The sequence below is a fragment of the Carassius carassius genome, chromosome 45, assembly GCF_963082965.1.
Source record: "Carassius carassius chromosome 45, fCarCar2.1, whole genome shotgun sequence".
Classification (NCBI taxonomy): domain Eukaryota; kingdom Metazoa; phylum Chordata; class Actinopteri; order Cypriniformes; family Cyprinidae; genus Carassius; species Carassius carassius.
The window spans coordinates 6450187-6475017 of record NC_081799.1 but is presented as its reverse complement, the minus strand read 5'-3'; the positions used below and the strand labels follow the sequence as shown (position 1 = coordinate 6475017).

Sequence of the window (24831 nt, the reverse complement as noted above, 5' to 3'; positions counted from 1 at the left end):
TACATAATCCCACTTAAAAAAAAAAAATATATATATATATATATATATAAAACAAATGTTTGGTTCTAATCACTGTAAAATAATTTTACTAAAGGAAAACCAACCAGTGATAGAATTTAAATGATCAGATTGAGACTTTTTGTTTCAATTATGCATAATGATTGTTTTACATATACAAAGTCTATGTAAATCAAATTTTTGACTCATTACGGTCAATGTTTATGCTATATATATATATAGAGAGAGAGAGAGAGAGAGAGAGAATATCAAATAATGCATTACACAATGCTTTCATTATGCAAGGTTATTTTTGTATAGTTAATTAAAAAAAAATCTAATTTTTGATTACTGTAAAAAGTTATCAAATTATAAATACGGTAATAAGGAGTTATTTTTATATACATATCTTCATATAATTCTATATGAACTCATTTTTTTAGTCTTAATGTAAAATAATTTTACACTACTAAAAAAAGAAATCAAACTAATACAATTATGTAAAAACATTTACAGTAATGAAAAAGAAGACATTCCTGCATTATGCTTAATGATTGCAGTTAAGGATCATGGGAAAAAAGGGGATTATGAAAAATCCTTAAGGGAGTAGTTCACACAAAAATGCTTTTTCCATTTACTCACCCTTATATATATATATATATATAACCCTGCCATTTCTCGATTTCTTCTTTTATATTCCAAAGACAGACATCATACAGGTTTGGAACAACAGGAAGGTGAGAAAACTACAAAATGTACATATTTGGGTCAACTATCCATTTAATGAGTTCTAAAAGCTTCATTTTCTTTAAGCAATATAAATGAATGATTTTGGGATGCAATATGAACTAGACATGTTCTTGGAAGGTTTCATAAAGGGTTTTAGGGACTACACGAGTGTGGACTCATCAGACTCAGAGTATGGAAAGGTTTGTTTTAATTGGGCCCTCACAAAGCTGATCAACCAATGACTGCAAATAAAACTCAAACCAAACAAACCAAAAAGCTCATTAGAAAGCTTATTGAGCTGCTTGTTTTTTCAATATTAAAGATTCTAATCTAATCTTAGATTTCTGGAGCACAGGAAACCAGTACATGCTCTGCTTCAATCTGGCGCGGCCCTCGTCCCATCCAGTGACTCTCAGACCGGCCCGTGCTTGAACATGAAGACTGAACCCGATTCTGCTCAAGGAACTAAATCTGCTGCGAGCAATTAAATATAATGAAGCTACAGTACAGGCTACTTACTGTATAAGTCATGATCAGACGGCTAAATATAACATGTGCAGGGAAGTTCCTTCCTCATCCAGACCTCCCGAGGTTATTAGTAAGGGCTTTCAGACGACAATGAATGACGATATGAAAATCCAGTTTTAAAAGACAAACACATATCATGATTATGCAGATTTAAAAGTGGAAAACATTGCCAAACAAAACAAAAACTACTTTAAAATAGCATCGATCGTTCTAAAATAAACCCTTCCGTTAAAGCAAATAGTGTAAGTCCATCGCAGGGGCTACAATGAAGTACTGTAGTCCTCCTCCTGAATATAGTGCGTCCTCCTCAACACATCTCACAGGCCAATGGGGAAGTTCTGCTTTGTGTCTTTTTATTAGATGGCCCATGAATCCATATGAGGGCCGGTAAAAGTGCCCCCCAGTGGAGCCCGAGTCTAGGTTCAGCAACACCCTAGGCCCCAAACGAGCGGGAGAGCTCCGAGGCACAGCTCTAGCAGTTGATGGGACAGTCTGTCTTGACTTTGCCAGCAAAACTGATGATCCTACTGAGGCAGCGACCAAACTCCTCCAGAATGAGGCGCTCTGCCACGGCCTGAGGCTGGTCGGTGAGTTCGGCCTGCTCGGCCTGCTCCAGCAGACAGTCACACGTCGCCTCGGCCACTTCCTTCGTTACGAATGTGTACGGCAACCTGGAAACAGATTTACACGCTTACACATTTACAAGAGAGTACATTACATTAGCTTGCAGTAGCTCTGCTACTAAATTCATTTCGAAATGGCAATCCATATACAGCTATGATCAGCTGTTCCTTCATCTTAGCTGAGCTTTCAACGTTGTTACAGGAAAGGATGAAGCTGATTGGTTAGTTCTTGTCACATGACCCGCGGTGCGCTTGCGGCATTCTGAAAAGTTGAGATGTTTTTAACTATGCGGTGTAGACTAGCCTGTTTTCGCGTGCGAGCCGCGACTGCATTGCTTCCATTATGAGCGCGCATACCGCACGCCTACATTGGAAATAACGAACCTGAGCGCGCAAAAGACGCAATATGTCACCGGCCCCTTAAAAGACAGCGCGCCGCGAGACAACAGTCACAAACCACAGAGCTACCCCGAATCAGCTCCAGATCTCTGGAAACCATGCTAAACCATAGCAGAACTCTGACTACATTTTATGGTTTGTGATGCTAAAGAACATTTCATATTATCGTAAACTCATATTTACCATAGTAAAATAATTTTCTTTGCCTCTTTATTTTTGTATACTGTAAAAACTTCGACCACATTGGTTGAAAATGAATAAAGGTTGAAATATTATATTAGAAGTTGTACTTATATTTTTTTGTAAAGTTGTCCAAAGGATTCATTAGCTAATCAAAAAAAGAACATCAGATTAATTATTTATTGTAATAAAAATAATCGTTAGATTAGTCGACAGAAAAAATAATCGTTAGTTGCAGCTCTACATTACATGTGTACTCAGTAATGCTCACAACACCATGGTTTGGGTAAAATAGAGCAAAGAAAATCCTCTAAAGAAAAAGGATTCCCTGAATTATCGTCATTGATATCATTTACTGCAATACCGGAAATATCGTGAACTATCATATACATTTTCTTATTATTATCATCAGTGTTACTAGGAAGCAGGTGAGGTGTTCTGGTGATTCATGGATAATTGGTTGATATAGAGACAGCTCAACAGAGTGAATGACACAAAACTTGTGATGGATAGACATCATAATGCAGAGCTGATAAAGGTGGGACGTACTTTCCGCCTCCGCTGGTGACGGCCGGTGTGGTTCTGGTGAGCAGGTCTGAGATCTGTGAGGACAGTTTGGTTTTGGCTGCGGTTTGCTGCTGGACTCGCACCTCTGCAGCGTCTGCCAGGTGCATCAGCGTCTTCCTCTCCGGACTCTCCTCGAAGTTCTTGCAGCCCATGCATTTGCAAATGGACGAACACATGATCTTTGCCTAATGCGAACAAACAAAAGAATGATATTTGGGCCTAAACACAAATGAAAACCAGAAATATCTTCTGTATGACACTTCCACATTCTTTGCAGTGTGCGAACACTCACCTCATAACACTCGCAGTAGTTTTTCAGACAGCCAGATTTCTTACAGTTGCAGCCTTTGCTGTGTCTCCTGTCTGACTCTCCTTCTTTGCCTTTGCCGATCTTGGGCTTAAAAGCCACAGGGTTTCGGTCTAAACATGACTGGGAGAAAATACATTACTTCATTTGAGGCCTATAGATTACAGCATTACAGAAGAACGGTCCTGTACAGAGACATGAACAAGAGGGCATTGCTATGCGGTTGTTAACTGGCAAATAGCCCACCTCTTAGTGTCTGATATTCTAAACTGTGCATCTGAACTAAAAAAATAATAATGGAATATTTGAAGTACTATGTCTGATATAAGAGATACAAAAGATATAAGAGACTACAGGTCTACAGAAAGGCAGTAATTCGTTACCTTGATGGCCTTCAGTCTTTCACTCTCATGATCAAGATTGTTGAAGCAATTAACACAGTTGCAGTTATTACAGAACTCCCCGTTGGCAAAGCAATCGCAATACCTGTGAGACGAGAGATTCAACTCTTAGAGAGTAAACTGCAGCTGCCTTAAGAATTACACTACTGTTCAAAAGTTTGGGGTGGGTAAATGATTATGTTTTAAATAAAGTCTCTTTTGCTCACCAAGGCTGCATTTATTTGATCAGAAATACAGAAAAATATAGTGAAAAATGTGTACAATTTAAAATGGCATCATTCCTCCAGTCTTCAGTGCCACATAATCCTTCAGAAATCATTTTAATATGCGGATTTGATGATCAAGAAACATTATTGTTGAAAATGGTTGTGCTGCTTCATATTTTTTGCTGCTTTATATTTATCATAGAAACCTTTCTTTTAAATCATAGAATCTCTTTATCATAGATTTTCCTTTAAATAAAAATGTTTTAACCTTACCAACCCCTAACATTTGAATAGTGGTACATGTGATGCTTTATGCAAAGCTTAAAAACAACTGGCACTGCCAATGTGTAAACTGTTTGATGGTGTGCTTGTGCACAATACAATTTCAAGCTATTCTGGCACCTCTGATAATCTGCTTCCTGTCTGCCAGAATAAACTGTGTACTTGTTGGTAAATTTGACAGTATGAGAATTGAACCGCAGATTGTTAAAAGGAAGAAAGGTGTTGCAATATTATACAACTGGATATAAAAACTATGAAAGCACTTGCCAAATGTAGCAAGTGAAACAGATTACACCCTTCAGATGGGCCAATTTCAATTTTCAGAGAAAGGAAAACAAATGACAGGTGACACTTACAATTTCAGACACTGTGACCGTGTGCAGTTGCAGGGTTTTCTCGGCCTCGAAGCTGCTTCAGACGTTGATAAACTATAATGAAAGAAGCAGAATGTAACCTGATGGTTCATTTCAGAGCCAGACCGATTTATTGTTTTGCCGATTTTATCAGCCGATGTGAGACTGCTGCATATATATCGGCGTCAGCGAATATCCTGCAAATATGCCACCGTTAATATATATTTATTTACAGAACATATAACCAGAGAAAATGCTTTTAAATGGTGTAATAACTAAGTTTGTCCACCATTGTTTGTTACTGGTGACCCAGGTCACAATGCAGAAAATTCTGACTGACACGGAATTTTACAGAATTTCTTATTTTTGATGAATAAAAAAAAAAATAAAAAAAATAGATAGATAGGTCAGTACAATCAAAGCATGATACAGAGCAGTGTCTACGAATAATTAACAGCAAAAAGACTGAATATGAATCCTCATGTTCTTTATTCAAGTTATATACTGTATATACATACATATATACAGTGTTGGGAAGGTTACTTTGGAAATGTAATAGGTTACAGATTACAAGTTACCCTATTTAAAATGTAATAGTAGTGTAACTTTTTCAATTACTTTATTAAAGTATGTAGCGGATTGCTTTTGATTACTTTTAAAAATCTCTAATAAATGTTTATTTGCAACATTTACACCATGCAGGTTTAACCTTAAAGTAGTGCTCAATACTGTCAGACTTTCACCATCCTTCATCACTTGAATTAAGATGATCAAATTTGAACATCCACTACACAATCAGACTTTAGTTCTGCATTTTACTTTAAGATTGATCTGAAGTTCAATGCAAATTTAAAATCATAAGAAATTGTTTAGTGAAACTTTTTTTGAAACCAAATCTTTGCATACTTACAGGAAACACTGCTTCTAACAATAGTTTGGAAAGAAGAAATTAATAAAAAAATAATAAATAAAAGCATATACATCAACTCAAATATGTTTATCTAATAAGCATACCTCCTATTCTGTGTACTAAACTCCTGAAACATTGCTGCTCTTTGTATATGATGATAGTTTTCTCCAAACAAGTTAAATGCTCATGAAGTGATTCATGATGGAGATTGTGTTTATGTGTTCATGTACTCATATATCGAGACGGCAGAGGTTGAAAACACTCCGAGCTTCAGTAGGCCTATGTATAGTAAATGAAACTGCAAGTCTGCATCAATATCCATGAGGGGTGGACTGCGAAAAAAATTTCAGACCAGGAAATCTCTAACTCATACAAACAAATTCATGGACAACACTATTTTTTGTATGGACCTGACATAAAAAAGGTTTAAATCTTTAGTTTGGGGACATGCAAAATAATAAAAAATTCTCTGCTGAACTGCACCTTCACTTCCATTTTTCTCTTCAGTCTCTTTATTTTGCCCTGTTATCCATCTCTTTTATGACTTTAATACTCAAGAGTTAACAAAACTATACTATCTAAATTGCCTACATGTCAAAATGAGTGCATCACTTCAATATATTTATAGAAAAATCCTAATTCATGAGTCATGTTTTTCCCTTACACAAATTTACCATGCTTTTATTATATAAAAGTACATTAACCTTGTTTTATTTATTTGCAAATGGATTACCATTTGTATTTGTTTTTAAATAAATAAATTTGTAAAATAATTTTTAATTTGTGGCATGGTGTATTGTGTGCTTTGTTGCAATAGTAACCTTTGTCTCTGGATTTATAGCAAAATATTAAAACATAAATTTTCGTAAGGGTTGTGTAGTTGTCTGTCGTAGCTTCCCCTAAACCTATAATAAAATCTCATTATTTTTCAGCTTAATTACTACTGCAACATTACAATAGATAATAATGATGTCGTTTATGCAGTATTTTGAGTGAGTGTGATCAATGTGCTGTTGCTCCTTGACTAAGTGAACAAATACAAAACTACAATAGCATCTTTACAGATGAAACTGACCTGCACTGCAAACCCTGAAAAGTAGTTTTGCTTCTCTGCTCCAGCTGTGCGCTACAGTCCACTCCGGTCTCTCTCTCTTGCATTGATTACTCTGAGTCTGATCCAAACCATTCGGCGGAGGCGCGGAGAGCGCGCGCGCCAAACCATTGCCAGTCACGACTAACCGATCCATGAATTATTAGAGATGTAAGTATCGAATGGCGGATTCGGAAATGATCGCTTTAGTACAGTACATTCAGCAGGCAATTATACGATAATAATATTAAAATAGCGGGACAAATCGTCTGCCAGGCCACCGGGAATTGTCCTGGTTCTCCCGATGTCCGGTCCGCGCCTGTTCTCCACAGACATGCAGAACGTGCAGGATTCATAATGTCTTTTGCGGCTTAATATTCATAGACACTAGTCCATGCTTTGATTCAAGTGTACTGACCTACTTTTGATTTATTTGTCCAAAATGTGGCATATTCTGTCCGCGTTAGGCAATAGCAACCCCGTTTTTATGAGTGGATTCTACGAAACAGACTATGTTTCTGCATCGTGGAAATTATAGGGCCGTGTGTCTCAGAAGAAATCATTTAAATCTGTATGTGGATGTGTGAAATATTCATATGTAATCCCCTTTGTAATCTTTAAAAATTTCATAAGTAACTGTAATTTAATTACTCACTTTTTCTTAGTAACTGTAACTGATTACGGTTACATTTATTTTGTAATTAAATTACGTAACGCTGTTACATGTAACTAGTTACTCCCCAACACTGCATATATATATACAGCATATACATGTATGTATATACAGTATATACATATACATATATATATATATATATATATATATATATATAGTTTGTTCTAATTGGGTTTAATGTTATTTACATGTGCATCAAATTAGAATGTCGAGGAAAAGTTCATTTCTTTCAGCAATTTAACTCAAATTGTGAAACTCACGTTTTAAATTTAATGCACACAGACTGAAGTAGTTTAAGTATTTGGTTCTTTCAATTGTGATGATTTTGGCTCAAATTTAACAAAAACCCACCAATTCACTCAACAAATCAGAATACTTCATAAGACCAATAATTAAAAAAAAAAAAACCTTTTAGTGAATTGTCGGTCTTCTGGAAAGTATGTTCGTTTACTGTACATGTACTCAATTGGTAGGGGCTCCTTTTGCTTTAATTACATCCTCAATTCGGCGTGGCATGGAGGTGATCAGTTTGTGGCACTGTTTAGGTGGTGTGGAAGCCCAGGTTTCTTTGGCAGTGGCCTTCAGCTCATCTGCATTGTTTGCTCTCTTGTTTCTCATCTTCCTCTTGACAATAACCCATGGATTCTCTCTGGGGTTCAGGTCTGGTGAGTTTGCTTGGTCAGTCAAGCACACCAACACCATGGTCATTTAACCAACTTTTGGTGCTTTTGGCAGTGTGGGCAGGTGCCAAATCCTGTGTGATCCAAGATTTCTCAGTAAACGAGTGCATTGACTTTGGTTTCCAAAAAAACAATGGACCAACACCAGCAGATGACATTCCACCCCAATTCATCACAGACTGTGGAAACGTAACACTGGACTTCAAGCTATGAGCTTCTCCTCCCTTCCTCCAGACTCTAGGACCTTGGTTTCCAAATGAAATACAAACCTTGCTCTCATCTGAAAACAAGTTTGGACCACTGGGCAACAGTCCAGTTCTCCTCCTTAGCTCAGGTAACACGCCTCTGACGTTGTCTGTGGTTCAACAAATTCCTTGACACGTCTGTGTGTGGTGGCTATTGATGCCTTGACCCCAGCCTCAGTCCATTCCTTGTGAAGTTAACTCAAATTCTTGAATCAATTTTGCTTGACAATCCTCATAAGGCTCAGTTCCTTTGGTTTGGTTGTGCATCTTTTTCTTCCACACTTTTTCCTTCCACTCAACTCTCGGTTAACATTCTTGGATACAGCACTCTGTGAACAGCCAGCTTCTTTGGCAATTAATGTCTGTGGCTTACCCTCCTTGTGAGGGGTGTCTGTAATTGTCTTCTGGACAACTGTCAGATCAGCTGTCTTCCCCATGATTGTGTATCCTACTGAACCAAGACCATTTTGAAGGCTCAGGAAACCTTTGCAGGTGTTCTGAGTTGATTAGTATGTCACCATATTCTAATAACAAGTGAATTATTGGGGTTTTGTTAAATGTGAGCCAAAATCACCACAATTTAAAGAACCAAAGACTTAAACTACTTCAGTCTGTGTGCATTAAATTCATTTAATACACGAGTATCACAATTTGAGTTGAATTACTGAAATAAATGAACTTTTCCATGACATTCTAATTGATTGAGATTCACCTGTATAATAAGTGAAGTTTACTGTTAAGTGCACGGATGTCATTGATTTTGAATAGTAAATTTTGTTAAATTGTTAAATACCCTGCCTCCATTACACATTTTTGTCATAAGTATTTTATCAACCTATTTGAGAGATCATTGCAAAAAAATGTGTTTATGTACAGTATTTTTCGGACTATAAGTCGCATCAGTCCAAAAATACGTCATGATGAGGAAAAAAAACATAAGTCGCACTGGACTATAAGTCGCATTTATTTAGAACCAAGAGAAAACATTACCATCTACAGCCGCGAGATGGCGCTATATGGCTACGTTCACACTGCAGGCTGAAACGACCCAATTCCGATTTTTTTTGCCCCTATGTGACCTGTATCTGATCTTTTCATGACAGTCTGAATGACACAGATACTATCTTTTCAAATACTTGGGTATGTGGTCTTGAATCCGATACGTATCCGATCTTTTGAAATGCGACCTACTTCTGAACGGCCAGGCCACATGTATCCGACCCGTACGTCATTGATACGCTACAAACGTCATAATTCTGCGTTGAAGTAGGCGGGAACGAGAAGATAAACTGATGAATTCTGTATTAGTGAAGCCACTCACATCAGTATCGCACCACTCCTGGCTGCGACTCCGCACCCACACGTTTCTCTGTACCGACGTCGCTAACACTGCTCCACAAAACGCCGAGGCCAAAAACCTTGCTCTCCTCCTTTTTAATTTTCTTCTTAAAACGAGAAGATTGTAATTGTGCTGGCTCCGATGGGAAAATAACTTTAATATTGCAAAAAGAGCTCCGCTGTTGACTACACTGTTGTTGACATCCATGTTTAACGTTAGCTACTTCCGCAAACAACGAGTGATGTCGTTGAGCGTTGAGTACTCTTCCCACATGCGGGTCACTTCTGGGTCATTTCACGTTCACACAGGAGATCACAAAAGGTCACATTTAATTGGAAATGTGAACAGCCTTGCAAAAAAATCAAATTTTTTCAAAAAAATCGGAATTGAGCATTAAGCCCTGCAGTGTGAACGTAGCCTATGCTGCTTAGTGTAGACTACAGGAGCACTGAGCAGCATAGAGCGCCCTCTCGCGGCTGGAGGTGGTAATGTTTTCTATTGGTTCATTTCTCTTGGTTCATTTCTCTTGGTTCATGTCAAAGTAATTTTGATAAATAAGTCGCACCTGACTTTAAGTCGCAGGACCAGCCAAACTATGAAAGAAAAAGTGCGACTTATAGTCCGGAAAATACGGTATATATATTCCGTTTATGTATATTGTATTATACACATTACCTGTCAAAAGTTTAGACATGAATGGGGAAGTGTGTCCAAGCTTTTGACTGGTACTATACTATAATACACAAGGAATATTGACCGATAAATCGATATTGGATTTACTATTACTCCCTAGTATCGGTATCAGCCCCCAAAACCCATATCAGTCAGTCTCAGGTTAATTTATGTGTGTGTGTGTGTATATATATATATGCGTGTATACGCGTGTATACATATATATACACATACATACATACATACATACATACATACATACATACACACACACATAACAGTGTGGCACGTGGCACTCGACTCACCCGTTAAGTGAAAGCCTGGCTTGGGTCTGTATAGGGGTGGCTGTTGAGAAGGTGGAGCTGCTGGTCAAAGTCACAAACGCAGACTGAGAGATCTATGAGAACAGGCAAGGTGAGACAATCCCACAAAAACAACCAGCCAAACTCATATGTCCTGCTCTATCGCTGATATACAGACCTGCGTGACGTATGGGGCAGGTAACACAGCGTAGCTCATGTTTCCAGAGCCGTGGGCGGGGGTGAGCACAGTGCCCGGCGGCAGGTTGGTGAGGTTAGGCTGGATCTGTGGCAGATGTGTGGCTGGCATGATGAGACGCTGGGGGGTCTGACTGGTGGTCACCACCTGGGCTGCTGACGCCAAGGGTTTGGGTACTACCTGTGTACAAAAAGATGATCAAGCATGTGTGAAATTAGAGCTGCACAATTCTGGATAAATTGAGAATCACAATTTTTTTCTCAAATTGAGATTACGATTCTCCCACAATTCTGAACTTAAAATAATGTGACACAAAATACTTATTGCTGCTATTTAAAAATGGATTTATTAATTTGAATGAATTACATATTTTAATATACAATATGCTTTTAAAATAATACATTTAATACACCAATTTTTTATGTCAAAATTATGCAAAGGTGGTTTGAATGTAAGGTTCAATGACTCACTCATAAATACTACACTTGTTTCATTACTGGATGAATTGGTGTTTTTGAACAAATCTTTTGAATGAATGATTCAATGACAAATCTATGTCACTTATCACCAACCCAGGGGCAAAACGATGCTGTCGACACAAACATTATTTGCAGCCCCAGTTACTTTCACAAGATGACTTGCTCTATTTTGATCGCCATCACAGACACCAATCTTTATATCCTAACTAAAAACTTTCCTCTTAGTATTTGTGATAAAATGAATGATCGTAAAACAGAAATAATAATGTGTAGCTGAAGACTACTGTTTGTGAAGCTGTTCTTACCTAAACATGCTAACGGTCTGCTCTCTGTGTCAGCGGCAGCACAAACACAGATTTTAATCTTCTGGTATGACTTTTTCCAAAGGCTTAATAGACATGGGTGAATCGCGTTCATTTAGAAATCAGATGTCATGGCTGTTTGAATCGAGATTGCGATCTTTTAACGGTTAATCGTGCAGTTTCTACTATAGATTATCAACATCAAACCAAACAGCAAAAAGACCAAAAGCTGCACTACCATCTGTAACGATGTCCCTGTTTAACTGTGTGTAGTGAGCAAGGTGTTTGACTGTGTACCTGTTTGATGCTCTGTGCTGACACGATTGGTACAGACATCCGTACTGCAGCGTTCATCATCACAGGCTTGGCTTTGTAACACAACAATAGATACATTATTGAATTTTCTTAAATCACTCATAAGCCTATTTATTTTCAATCCTATCATTACAGTCAGTCTTAAAATGGATTAAAAGGTTACATATTGACAGATCATTGCCTATAACAGGAATGATGTAACTAAATATTTTGAAAGACTGTCACAGGGGTACGGTTGGGAAATGAAAACCAGTTCTTCTAAATCTGTAAAGTGTAGTTTGATCACAGAATTAAAAGACTCCTATGGTTCTTTTAACTAAAAGAATAGTTTGTAAAAAGAATAGTTTGTAGCTTTGTAGCTCAATTGGTAGAGCACTGCAATATCGAGCGCAAGGTTGGGGGTTCCATTCCCCGGGAACACATGATATGTAAAAACTGATAGCCTGAATGCACTGCAAGTCGCTTTGGATAAAAGCGTCTGCTAAATGCATGAATTTAATTTAAATCAGACACATTCAGTGTAATAATTTAACACCTGAAAAGATAAACCTTATGAGTTGATTCTCTTGAATCAAAAACTTGGTTTACATCAAAAAAATTAGTGCTGTAGTTATTGATACTGTTCATGACTACAGTAGTACTACACATGATGCAGTCACATAAAAAAAAAAAGGTTACCACATTCAACAGTTACAGTTATTAGTTATATTAACATACAGTTCAGATCAATTAATGGATTGCATTAACAAACTTCTAAAGACTATCTTCTAAAAGTAGATGTTATGGTTTAACAAATGTATCAAATAATGAAATTAAATTTTTCAGAACAAAACACATTTGTCTAACATGGTGCTGCACAAAAAAAACTTACATACTGTATAAATTAAAAAAGATGAAAAAATATCCTGGTTGTATGAAATTCCTTAAAATAATAAGTCAATGTTTTAATATCTTATTATTATTATTTTTTTTATTATTGAGAAATATATGATTTACTATAAAAGAGTAATACATTTCTGTGGTAAGTTTAAGCAAACTATTATTTGGCAAACTATTACACACAGTTGTGTGAGAGGAGTGTGTGAAAACCAGCGGTCTATAACGGTCAAAATCCACCAACTCATTTTTTTTTTTATAATCCCAATAAATCAAAAACAGTCTCTCAGAACAAGCGATTTCTGCAGACGATGACACTTGATTTTTACAAAAGTTGAATCTGAAAGTGGGATCAATATCAACACTTTGTGCATGAACATCAGCTCCAGTTAGAGTAAGTGCGTCACATTTTGTTTTCCAAACGGTCTTTCTGAAAGAGCTTCTTGGCACTCAGTAAGGCTAATGTTGCTAAAGCTACCACTGTCTCTGCTAGTTTTCACTGATGCTGACTTCACGTGCTACCAGAACCTTCATAAATTGGAATGTGGTAGTTAAAAATTGCAAATTAAAGCAATGTGAAGTTGGCTACTTGCGAGTTTGACATTTTCGGTGCCCGTGATAGTTTGTTATTGTCTGTATGACAGAGCATGAGCTCTTGAAGCTTTGCCTTCTTCTGAAAGGGGGCAGGGAACTCCAGCTAATTTTCATTTAAAGGGACAAACACAAAAATGGCACATTCTGGCTCATACCCTAAAAGTGGTGATTTTAACAAGCTTTAAAAAATTATCTGTGGAATATTTTGAGCTAAAACTTCACATACACACAATCTCAGAGCAGTTTCTTTAGATTAAGTTCATGTCCTCATAACGTGAGATGACAGATGCTGAAAACATGCAGACTCCCAGATTTTTTCATAGATTTCTTTTTCTTCCTATGCACCTGATTGTTTATGTGTAGGCTAAATAAAGAGAAAGAAAACTGACCAGCCCTATTTGGCAATTGGAATTGCATTTTTCTTTTTACCCAATTATCCATAGAAGTATTAGCAAATTTGCAAACAGAAATCGTGATACACTCACCTGGTTGGATTGAAGGGTTGGTGTTGGTGCTGCCGCTTGACTGTGCGGTGCTGCTGCCGGTGGTGGCCGTTACCAGACGCACATAATGGAATCGGCTGCCCGGCACCTGGATCTGCTGCACATTGGGAGGCGTGGAGAAGGGGATGATGGTCTTAAACTGGGATGTTCCCACTCCTCCCACCGTCTGCACTTGCTTTACAGTCTGTACACAGAAACCAGCATTAAAATATAGTGCTGTTGTTGTACACAAAACTGCACTGTAATACAGGCTGTTATTGCAGAATGGGACAGTTAAAACCTAGATTTGACCGTAGAGCAAACTGGTTTGGTTTGTGAGGGCTCTGGTTGGACGTACCTGTGCAGTGGACTGGCTGGTTCCTGCTTTAGCTGGAGAGGTGGCAGCAGACTGCTGAACTGTGAGGATTTGCTGGCCCAGAGCCACGTTGAGCGGCAGCGTCACAGACTTCTGAGGTGAGTTTGGAGACTGACTGGCCACTGAAACCACAGTCAGCTGCAGACAGGAGAAACGGGAGGAAGAGGGTGATGTCAGAAGCCAGAGTGTGGCCATCATTGAGAAAAAAATGGCATCACAAAGACAGGCGAAGGACATTGCAATGCCAGTTTTTATATTTAAAAGATTTAATACCTTGCTGGGAGACTTGAGAGGTGAGATGGCGACTTTGCTGTTACCAGACACATTCTGTGGCACAGTGCTGACGGTCTCACCAATGGTGATGGTGCGTGGAGGTGTCACCGGAGTACTCTGGGTTACAACTCGCCCTGTGAACAAAAAAAGGGAATTCAAATTTAGAGCTGTAAAAAGAAAAAGCACTCTTGCTCATGGTATAGTTTATGAAGACAGACAGAAGAGTACCAGTCACTACAGGAGCCACAGAAGCTGAGCTGGACAGTCCTTTATTGTTCAGGGCTTTTGTGATGATGAGCTTTGTAATCATCGGTCCAGCTGTAGATACTGGGGTCTTCTTTGTGATCTAGGAGGAGAAATACAATTATTTCAGCCGCCTATGATAGACAATGAACAGGAAATAAGATTGGACTTTAAGGTCATTAAATTAACCAATGCCATTTTTCCTTAAAGAAAAAAAATAAAATACAAACATGGCTGTAAGAAATTAATATATTGAATATAATCGATGATTTAAAAATATATATTTATATAAAAATATAGATCTTTAAAAAATTACTGTAAGCATTATAAATAGCTTATTTTAAAAATACAGTAACAAGACATTTTTCCTTACAGAAAAACATTCACAAATATGTAATATAACAAAAACAATTAGTAATAGCTCATTTGAATTATACAATAAAAATAACTCATTTTGAAATATATATTTTTGAAATATTACTAAGAATATCTGCACATTTTAAAAATACAGTAATAAAAACAGCCTTTATCCTTAAAAAAAAAAAACTATAAAGATAATTCATATTAACAATAAGTTATAAACGGTAAAAAAAGTTATTTTTTGCATTAAAAGAAAACAAATATGACTAATTATAAATAAGCAAAAACCGCTTATTAAAAATTAAGAAAAAATAAAATTTAAGTTTTTTATTTTTAAAAATGACTATAATAATCAGAGATGCAAACAGGTGAGGGGGGTAAAAGGTGAGAACCGAGGGCCTGCTCCACATGGAATTAGTTTTAAAGGGATACTCCACCGTGTTTTCATATTAAACTATGTTTTTCCCTTACCTAAGACGAGTTGATACATACCTCTCTCGTCTCAGTGCGTGCACTCAATCGCTTTGGCACGCGGTGACACTTTGAAAGCACTTAGCTTAGCCCATTCATTCAATATGGGCCAAGCAGAGAAGCTACCAAACACCTCCACGTTTTCCCTATTTAAATACAGTTACTCGCGTAGTGTAACTCGACCTAGGACGGTAACACAAAACAAAACGTTGCACTTTTCTAAGCGTGTAAAATGGATAACTATATTAAGCACTTCGTCTTGGCGCAGTAATATCTTCACTCGTGAAAAATCCTCTCACCGGCCCTCGCTCCCTCTAGTGAAGATATTACTGCGCCAAGACGAAGTGCTTACAAGCACTTGCCATGGTATTCCGCCACACAATATAGTTATCCATTTTACACGCTTAGAAAAGCGCAATGTTTTGTGTTGTGTTACCCTCCTAGGTCGAGTTACACTACGCGAGTAACTGTATTTAAATAGGGAAAACGTGGAGGTGTTTGGTAGCTTCTCTGCTTGGCCCATATTGAATGAATGGGCTAAGCTAAGTGCTTTCAAAGTGTCACCGCGTGCCAAAGCGATTGAGTGCACGCACTGAGACGAGAGAGGTATGTATCAACTCGTCTTAGGTAAGGGAAAAACATAGTTTAATATGAAAACACGGTGGAGTATCCCTTTAAGCTATTTGGTTTACATGCTCATTTGCAGTTACTTTAAAGTTGTTGTTTTTTTACAAATATTTTTTATTACCCTGTATGTCAAAAACTGAAATTTTTCACTCTCACACACACACACTCTCACAAAAAACTCTAGTTGCAACATTTTACAAAAATCTGGATTTAATATATTTGGTCAAAATCCCATGTTAAAAAAGATGAAGTGCTATGCAGGCTATATAAGACAATACCGGCAGATTAGATGGCAATGCTGACCTAAAATGCAAAATGTTGCATTTCCACATCTCAGACCTCAAATACATAAAATATTTCCTTTTTAAGACCGTAAAGAAAATACTATACAAAACTTCCTAGCAGTTGCCAAGTGGTTATCAGTCTTACTTTTCCAATACAAATAAGACCTGTCTACTTTTTCCTAACTCAATATAAAAAGTTTGCAACTGGCCCCAGTTCTTTATTTACCCTTGTAAGGATCCCCCCCCCATCCCCCAACAATAAAAACACTTTCTCATTGGCTCTAAGCAAATCTCATAGGTGCTCTATATTGATAAAAAAGTGAGATGTCACCTAAAGTTGAGGAGTTTGCATCCATAAATAATAATACATTAAAAAAATTAATTTTCACTTACTAAAAAAAAAAAATAATGTACGAATATGAAGCCTTTTCTATTCTTTCTATGCTTGTGTACAAAGTGTAAAAGTGACTAACTACTTCTCAGCTGCAGCAATTACAGATTTTAATATTAGGTAACATCTGGACATTTCATAAAAAAATAAATAAATTATGAGAAACTGTGGCCAAGGGTCTTAAAATAAAATGTCAATATATATATGCTTAATTTCTGCGATGTCTGCAGGAATTTTTTGTTTGTTAACACCCACCTGAAGTGTTTTGAGCTGCTGGGCCTGCAGTGTGGTGGAGCTGCCCATCAGCTGACTGGCTGAGCTCACTGCTATCACAGGCTTCCCTACGGTCGTCAACATCTTGATCTGCGTGGGCTGGCCCTTGGCGTCCCCTGTGCCCTGGGTAGTGGCGGGCTTGCTCCAAGTGTGGGGCAGAGCCAACATAATGGGCTGCCCTGTTTTACTGAGGCCGGCAACCAAGAGTTTTTGGCCCTCTGGCTTGAGCACAGTAGTGCCTGGAGACTTGCCATCTGCAGCGGAGGCAGCGGACACTTTGTTGATAATGAGCTGGTGGTTGGCCGGGACAGTAACGGTGGAGATTTTGGGGAGGTTCTGAGTCACCGCAGGACTGGTGGTTTTGACAGAGGTGGTGGTGCCAGATATAAGGCCAGACGGGGCGAGGAGGAGCTGAGCTCCTGAGCTGGTGCTGCAATGAGCGTCGGTGGAGGTGGAGCTCATCTGCATAGACGTAGTGGCTGGACACAAGCTGACGATTTCAGGCACCTCTGTCTCCATAGGGACCTGCGGCGGCTCAGGATCAGATTGGGGAGGAGCGGCAAGGTGATCGGCTGAGAGCTCCTCTTCCATCGCGATGGCTTCTGTATCCATAATCTCATCAGGGAGGAGGCTGTTGAGCTCAGGTGAAACCACATCCATCGTGTACGGAGTTACTGAAGACACACTGTGGGGGAAAAATGCATTTCTTAAATGACTAAATACATAGAAACATATATAGCCCCAATTCAAATCTTATTTTCACCAAGGCTATTAGAAATCACTCTAATATGATGATCTGTTGCTTAAGAAACATGTCTTCTTAATGTTGAAAATAGTGGCGCAGCTTAATATTTTTGGTTAAAATTCTTTTTAGGATTTTTTGTTAAATAGAAAATCCAAAAGAACAGCATTTATTTGAAATAGAAACATTCTGTAACACTGTCAAATCCTAAAATATCTTATATAATATAATCATATATTTTTTTCAAGATATAATATAGTAAAACTATATAAAACGCATACGTTTCATATTATTTAGCATTATATATAAACATTATATATCTTTTTAATATTATTACATTTTTTTTTACAAATAATAAACCATATAAAATTATATATGAAACTAATATTTAATATGATTTAACAACAAACATAATATTTAATTATACTTATTTTTAATGCGCACACACATAAAACACTCCCTTTTTACAAATAACAAATGATATAAAATATAGAAAATTATTATATTTATTATAATTTAACATTAAACAAACAATATTATGTAACTATATCATGGTTTTAATATCATTAGAAATTTTCAGATTCTGGTTCCATTAAAATAATTAAACAACCATTTAAAAAAAAAATAGTGGCAAGGCAAAATGCACAATACTGTTTATTACTTACTTTCAACTTATATTTATATATTTATATATATATATTTATATATATTTATATATATATATATATATATAAATATATATAAATAAATATATAAATATAAGTCATTTATATTTTGTATAACAATAATCGAAGTCTATAGTCTCTTCCTATAGCTATACGTGTGTGTGTGTGTCTATATATATATATATATATATATATATATATATATATATATATAAACACACACACACACGTATAGCTATAGGAAGAGACTATAGACTTCGATTATTGTTAGTATATATACTTAACATTATGACAAATATTTTGCATAAATTATTCCATAACTTTAGACTTGTGATAATTCTATTGACTTTTTCTGGGTAAAGAAAACAAGTTAAATATACTCTGAAATTACATGGCTTGTGGGAACCATGTTTTCCTTTTCCACATGTCTGTCTACACAGGATTCATAAACACTGATGTAATGTACTGAGAACAACTCTTACCAATTGTGTTGTTTATGTAGCAGTTTGGATTGAAGCTACTAGCCAAACCCATTATAATCAAACAAAGCTGCATGATCGCAAAGACTAAAAAATAAAAAGGACTTTGATAATGCTTTTGTCACATATTCCGCTACAATCAACTGGCGGGCAATTTAAATTTCCATATTTACTAAACACTTAAACTGCGACAGGACCGCTCCCATTCATCACAAACACTCTCGTATAAACGCTGTTTATACTCCGCTGCTATGCGGCTAATTAGCACAGGAGCTAACCAGCAGTTAAAGGGATAGTTCACCCAAAAGTCATAATTATGTTATTAATAATTCACCCTCATGTCGTTCCAAACCAGTAAGACCTCCATTTATCTTCGGAACACTGTTTAAGATATTTTAGATTTAGTCCGAGAGCTCTCAGTCCCTCCATTGAAACTGTGTGAACAGTCTACTGTCCATGTCCAGAAAGGTAAGAAAAACATCATCAAAGTAGTTCATGTGACATCAGAGGGTCAGTTAGAATATTTTGAAGCATCGAAAATACATTTTGGTCCAAAAAAGACAAAAACTACGACTTTATTCAGCATTGTCTTCTCTTCCGTGTCTGTTGTGAGAGAGTTCAAAACAAAGCAGTTTGTCATATCCGGTTCGCGAACGAATCATTCGAGTCATTATCTAGCTCGGCTCGGTGTTCATCTTCAGTTCTCTCTTTACAGCAGTTCAGTCAGTGTACTGTTTGAGTAAATGAATTACTCCGGGATATTGGTTTGTTTGAACTCAGAGGGAGTGTCAGCCACATTAAAAAAAAGTTAACAACTTAAGTCATTTGTGGATTAATGCGTATTGGAGATGAGAACCGTTTAAAACGGTTCAAAAAGATCCGGTTACATCGAATGATTCGTTCGCCAACCGGATATGACAAACTGCTTTGTTTTGAACTGTCTTACAACAGACACTGAAAAGCAGACAATACTGAATAAAGTCGTAGTTTTTGCTATTTTTGGACCAAAATGTATTTTCGATGCTTCAAAATATTCTAACTGACCCTCTAATGTCACATGGACTACTTTCATGAAGTTTTTCTTACCTTTCTGGACATGGACAGTATAACGTTACCATACACACAGCTTCAATGGAGTGACTGAGATCTCTCGGACTAAATCTAAAATATCTTACGGGTTTGGAACAACATGAGGGCAAGTTATTAATGACATAATTTTGCAAATTGGGCGAACTAACCCTTTAAACACACACCTATATATTAGAGACAGCTGTCACAGCTAACAACATGAACTAGCATCAAAACTGACAGTAGTGACGTGCGCTTAACAAATCGTGCTCAACCATTCACATTTTAAAAAAATAAATAAAATAAAATACACTTTTATGCATGCGTTTAGTCGCTCAAACGTAGCATTTAATACTTTTACAGCCGTGAACCAGTGAAACAACAACAGGCCTCTCTGGATATGCCTGACAATAACAATCAGTATTTAATCCTTTACCTCAACAGTTACTCCACTGAAACCGAACGAGAGCGTCTGTCAGTTTCACATCAGACGGAGTTTGTTGATATTAGACGCGCCTGCTCGCCTATTATCCTGTTGCCATGGAAATATCTGTATTTACATGGCATTCATACGCGTGCTCGTAGACAGCGATGTGTGTCTGCGGTTAGAGAGAGATCTCGCATTGCGCGTCTGTTTCAGGCCGGGGCTGGATTTCGAAAGATCCGCCATTTTCATCTCGTCATCATTTCAGTCTCCGCTTCAGACACGAGAAGCAGCGGCAGAAAAACAGTAGGGTTTGTTGTTTTGTCACACAAAGGAGGAGCAGAATAGACAAACGACGTTCACAGTTATCATTTTAAGACTTAAAAACCTCACTCTTTCGTTATTCGTTTCAAACCTGCATAACTTTTTCTTTGCCGAAACGAAACATGTTTATCAGTACGACAGCCTCGGTTCCCATTCACGGTCAGGACAGATGAATGAAGATTGATTTTGTCAGCTTGATAACATATTTCTGGCCCTCCAAAGACGAAAAAGAAGCCATACAGGTTTTAAACAACAGGAAAAAAAACCTCTTCAAATTCGTTCTCCTGAATTATTTTATTCGTTCTCCTGAATTATTTTAGTTCAAATGAATTGGTACAATTTCGACGACATATATATATATATATATATATATATATATATATATATATATATATATAAAAGTGTTCCTGTAGCTCAAATGGTAGAGCGTTGCTTTAACACATGATAGGTAAAAATGTATAGCCTGAATGCACTGTAAGTCGCTTTGGATAAAAGCGTCTGCTAAATGCATAAATTTTAATTTAATATATATATATATATAAAATTAAAGCGACTAACGTTACAGTTTAGACAACAGAAGTGCATCAACAATACTTAATATTGGTATATTACAAAATTACAAACATTAAACATAAAATAAACATCCTGAGCGCAAAAAGTGAAACTTTTTTTGTGTTTTAAAACCTGAATTGTTAAAAAAAAAAAAACCACGTCGCTCAGTCACAAAATTATACATTTTCATATTTTTTATATATATATATATTTTAATTTTAATATATAAATTAAAAATCTCACTTTTTAAATGTAACTAATAATGCCGTGAACCAATGATTAAGCAGAATCAAACTCTAGTCTAAGGTGAGTATGAAAGGCGCGGGCTGTCATTGACTGTCAGGTAATGTTATAGCCTCGAGTGCTAACCAGTTAGCCACTAATAACGAGCACCATTAAGCTTTGCTCGTGTTTGGTTTGTGATGCAGAAGTTCCCATTTCATTCGTGATCATAGCTGGGCGTGTGACGCACTCTGAAGCGAGCTGACACAAACACACACACACACACACACTGCTAGCAGCTCGGCTAACTAGCGCAGATCATGTTGCCCCTTCGCTGAACACACACCGAGCTCAAAGATCTTCTTACGCTCGCTCGAGATGAGAGTCCTGACGCTCTTCTGAAGTCCTCGAGGCTTTCCTCTCAATCACAGACTCTGAAGTCCGACTCGGCGCTGCATCGCGTCGATCATCCGCTCTCAGACGGAGACGATTGTTTAAAATACCGCGCCGAGCGCCATTTCACCTCGAACATCCCATAATCAAGCCACGCCTTCGCACGAAACAAGAAATGACGTCACGCCCTAACTTCCGTGCAGTATCGCATGCAGAATGATGAATCAGGATCAGAAAGAGCTTTATTACCAAGTGTGTTTGCACATACAAGGAATCTGTTAGACAACAACAGCACACAGATTATTAAAATAAGATGTGAATAAAACACACATACATAAATATAAATAAACAACACAGACACACACAAAAATAATAAATTGTATGTACGGGTGTGTACGGATAGAATAGTAATAGAATAAAAATTTAATAAAAAAACAAGTTGTAGGGATGTACTAATGATTAGGAATGATTATATATACAATAAGATGTTACAGAAAGAAATGTTACAGTTTTGCCATCATATCAAGCTTATTCCTATGTTCATTCAAGTTTTGATTCAATACTGAATCAAAACTTTTTTACTTGTTTAAAATGTTTACTGGTCAAGTAAATTACTCAAAAAAGCAATCTGTTATGACATGGCATCACTTATAAATATACAGTAAACAATAAACGTTTGTTAGGATGCAGAGTGCAATAGAAATATTGATGCAGCCATTGGATCATATTTTAAAACGAATGCTAATGGCAAATGATCAGAAAGTGAATCATCAATATTCACCTTACATATTAAAATTCGATTTAATTTATATAAAATATTATTATATTACATTAATTACATTATTGTATATAAAATATTGTAACTAACGTTACAGTGAAATAGGCTTTTATTTATAGGATATTTTATAAATACACTTTGTCTATAGCTCTAATATTGTACTACTTTTGTGTATATGAAATAATTATAGTAGCACATGTTGTTGCAGTAAAATTGTTTACAGGATTTTTATAGGAACTTTTATAGGAGCATACCTCATAGCTTAATTTCTATTATATTATATTACATTATATATTAATCATATTATTAATTACATGAGTGTATATGAAAATAAAGTAGCATGTTTTGGTGAAATAAAACATTTAGACTGTTTATTTTTAGGATCTTTATACATTTAGTTCTTCTTTATATTATTATATTATATTATATTATATTATATTATATTATATTATATTATATTATATTATATTATATTATATTATATTATGCTATGCTATATTATGTTATATTACATTATGTTGTTATATTACATTATGTTGTTATATTACATTATGTTGTTATGTTATATTATATAGCATGTTATTGGCGCTAAAAAATCAGACTGTTTACTTACGATCTTTCATTTCATGTAGCTCTAATATTCTATTTTATTTTATTCATGAAAATAATGTTTTTATGAGAGGAATTTTATTATTTTATACAGATGGATCTAAAAACCCAATCAAACAAAAAGATGACATATAAGTGTATATTCCAAGATTTAAGACGAAAACGAGTTTAAGTGACAAAAAAAAAATCAACAAAAACTGATAGAGAAAACCTGCTAGTAGAAATGTATACATCACTGTACAGACTAAAATAGAGGGTATACAGTATAATTGTAAACTGTTGTTGTGTACAGACAAATATTGGGATAACAGGGAATGAAACATCGGATAAGTTAGCAAAAGCAGCATTAAAGAAAAACATGGTGGATGTTCCCAGTACTTCTGGGAAGAAATTGGATAAAATAATAATAATATGGCAACAAAGATAGGAAAATAGCAGCACAGGTAGGTGGTAGGCCTATTATAATAATTATATAAGTAGGAAGTATGGAAGGCACAGAAATGAAGAAGTAATGGTTTCTAGATTAAGGAGGGGAGACTAAATTCAACACTAGCATTAATGTGGAAGCAAGAAAATGGTGTGTGTGATGAATGTGTTGTTTTTGAAACGGTAGAGCATGTGTTTTTTACAGCATAACAGTGTTTTTAGCAATATAAGAAACACGCTAGTGAGCCTCGTGGACCTTCTGGGAAAGGGTTTTGAGTGATAGTCAGATATTTAAGGTGGTTTTAACATTTTTAGAGCTACTAGACCACAGGATTTAGTGTTTGAGGATGAGGATCATGATGCTTCTGCCCATATCGGAAGTTGAGGAGCCCAATGCAGAAGCCGAACACACAGCGGTCCTCTCAGGTGGGTGGGGCAATACAGATTTTATTTTATTTTATTTTATTTTATTCATCACCCGTGAGCATAAGATAGACAGTAGGTGGCGGTAACGCTCCTAAGGAGTGAACGGCCATTGAGCAAAAAGAAGCAGCAGAAGAGATTGGAAATAGACTGTATAAAAACATGGACGTAGTGTCCGTGACGTCACCCGTAGACTCCTGAAGAGAGTTTTTGAAGCCTAAAGTGTGTAGAGCGGGCCGTCGCCATCTTGGCAGCGCGTCACTGCGCGACTCTCCCGGACAATCAAAAATGGGCAAAAAGGCGGGAGCTAGTTGCTGTAGCCACGCCCACCTAGCGCGACGGCAGTGTCAGCAGCGGCAATCTCCCTGTCACTCAAGTGGCCACGCCCTTAATTATGCAGAACTTTAAGTCTTAATATAATTTAAACGGATGAGTTTAAAAAAAATTCACCCCCTCACAGTTGTCATGAAGGGCAAAATTAGCTATTTAGACCAAAATCATTTTTTGAACCAGACTGTAAACATGTTTTTTCCTGCTGTAAAGTTGGGCATTTTAACATGGGGAGTCTATGGGACTGACTCCCTTTTGCAGCCAGCCTCAAGCGGCCAGTCGATGAATTGCAGTTTTAGTCACTTCCTTATTGGCCTCACGAGAGAGAGCGGGAGGTTGGCGCTCGGATTGGAACATAGATTGGAATT

The 24831-nt window shown here is 36.7% G+C and overlaps 1 protein-coding gene across 2 annotated transcripts; it reads right to left on the bottom strand.

The window, feature by feature from the left end:
- Positions 1–917: 917 nt before the first annotated feature.
- On the bottom strand, positions 918–22064 carry LOC132127779 (protein lin-54 homolog). 2 transcript variants are annotated; one of them, XM_059539877.1, is made up of 14 exons: positions 21851–22064; positions 17011–17713; positions 14608–14725; positions 14380–14513; positions 14089–14244; positions 13734–13935; positions 11761–11831; positions 10665–10862; positions 10490–10581; positions 4576–4647; positions 3714–3816; positions 3316–3453; positions 3006–3208; positions 918–1925 (listed from the first exon to the last, which is right to left on the bottom strand). In XM_059539877.1, exons 2-14 carry the CDS (start codon positions 17686–17688, stop codon positions 1727–1729), a joined length of 2364 nt encoding a protein of 787 aa, XP_059395860.1. In that variant the 5' UTR covers positions 17689–17713; positions 21851–22064; the 3' UTR covers positions 918–1726. The 2 variants fall into 2 exon arrangements, with proteins under 2 accessions (XP_059395860.1, XP_059395859.1); XM_059539876.1 differs by having other exon boundaries at positions 21872–22064.
- Positions 22065–24831: the final 2767 nt, after the last annotated feature.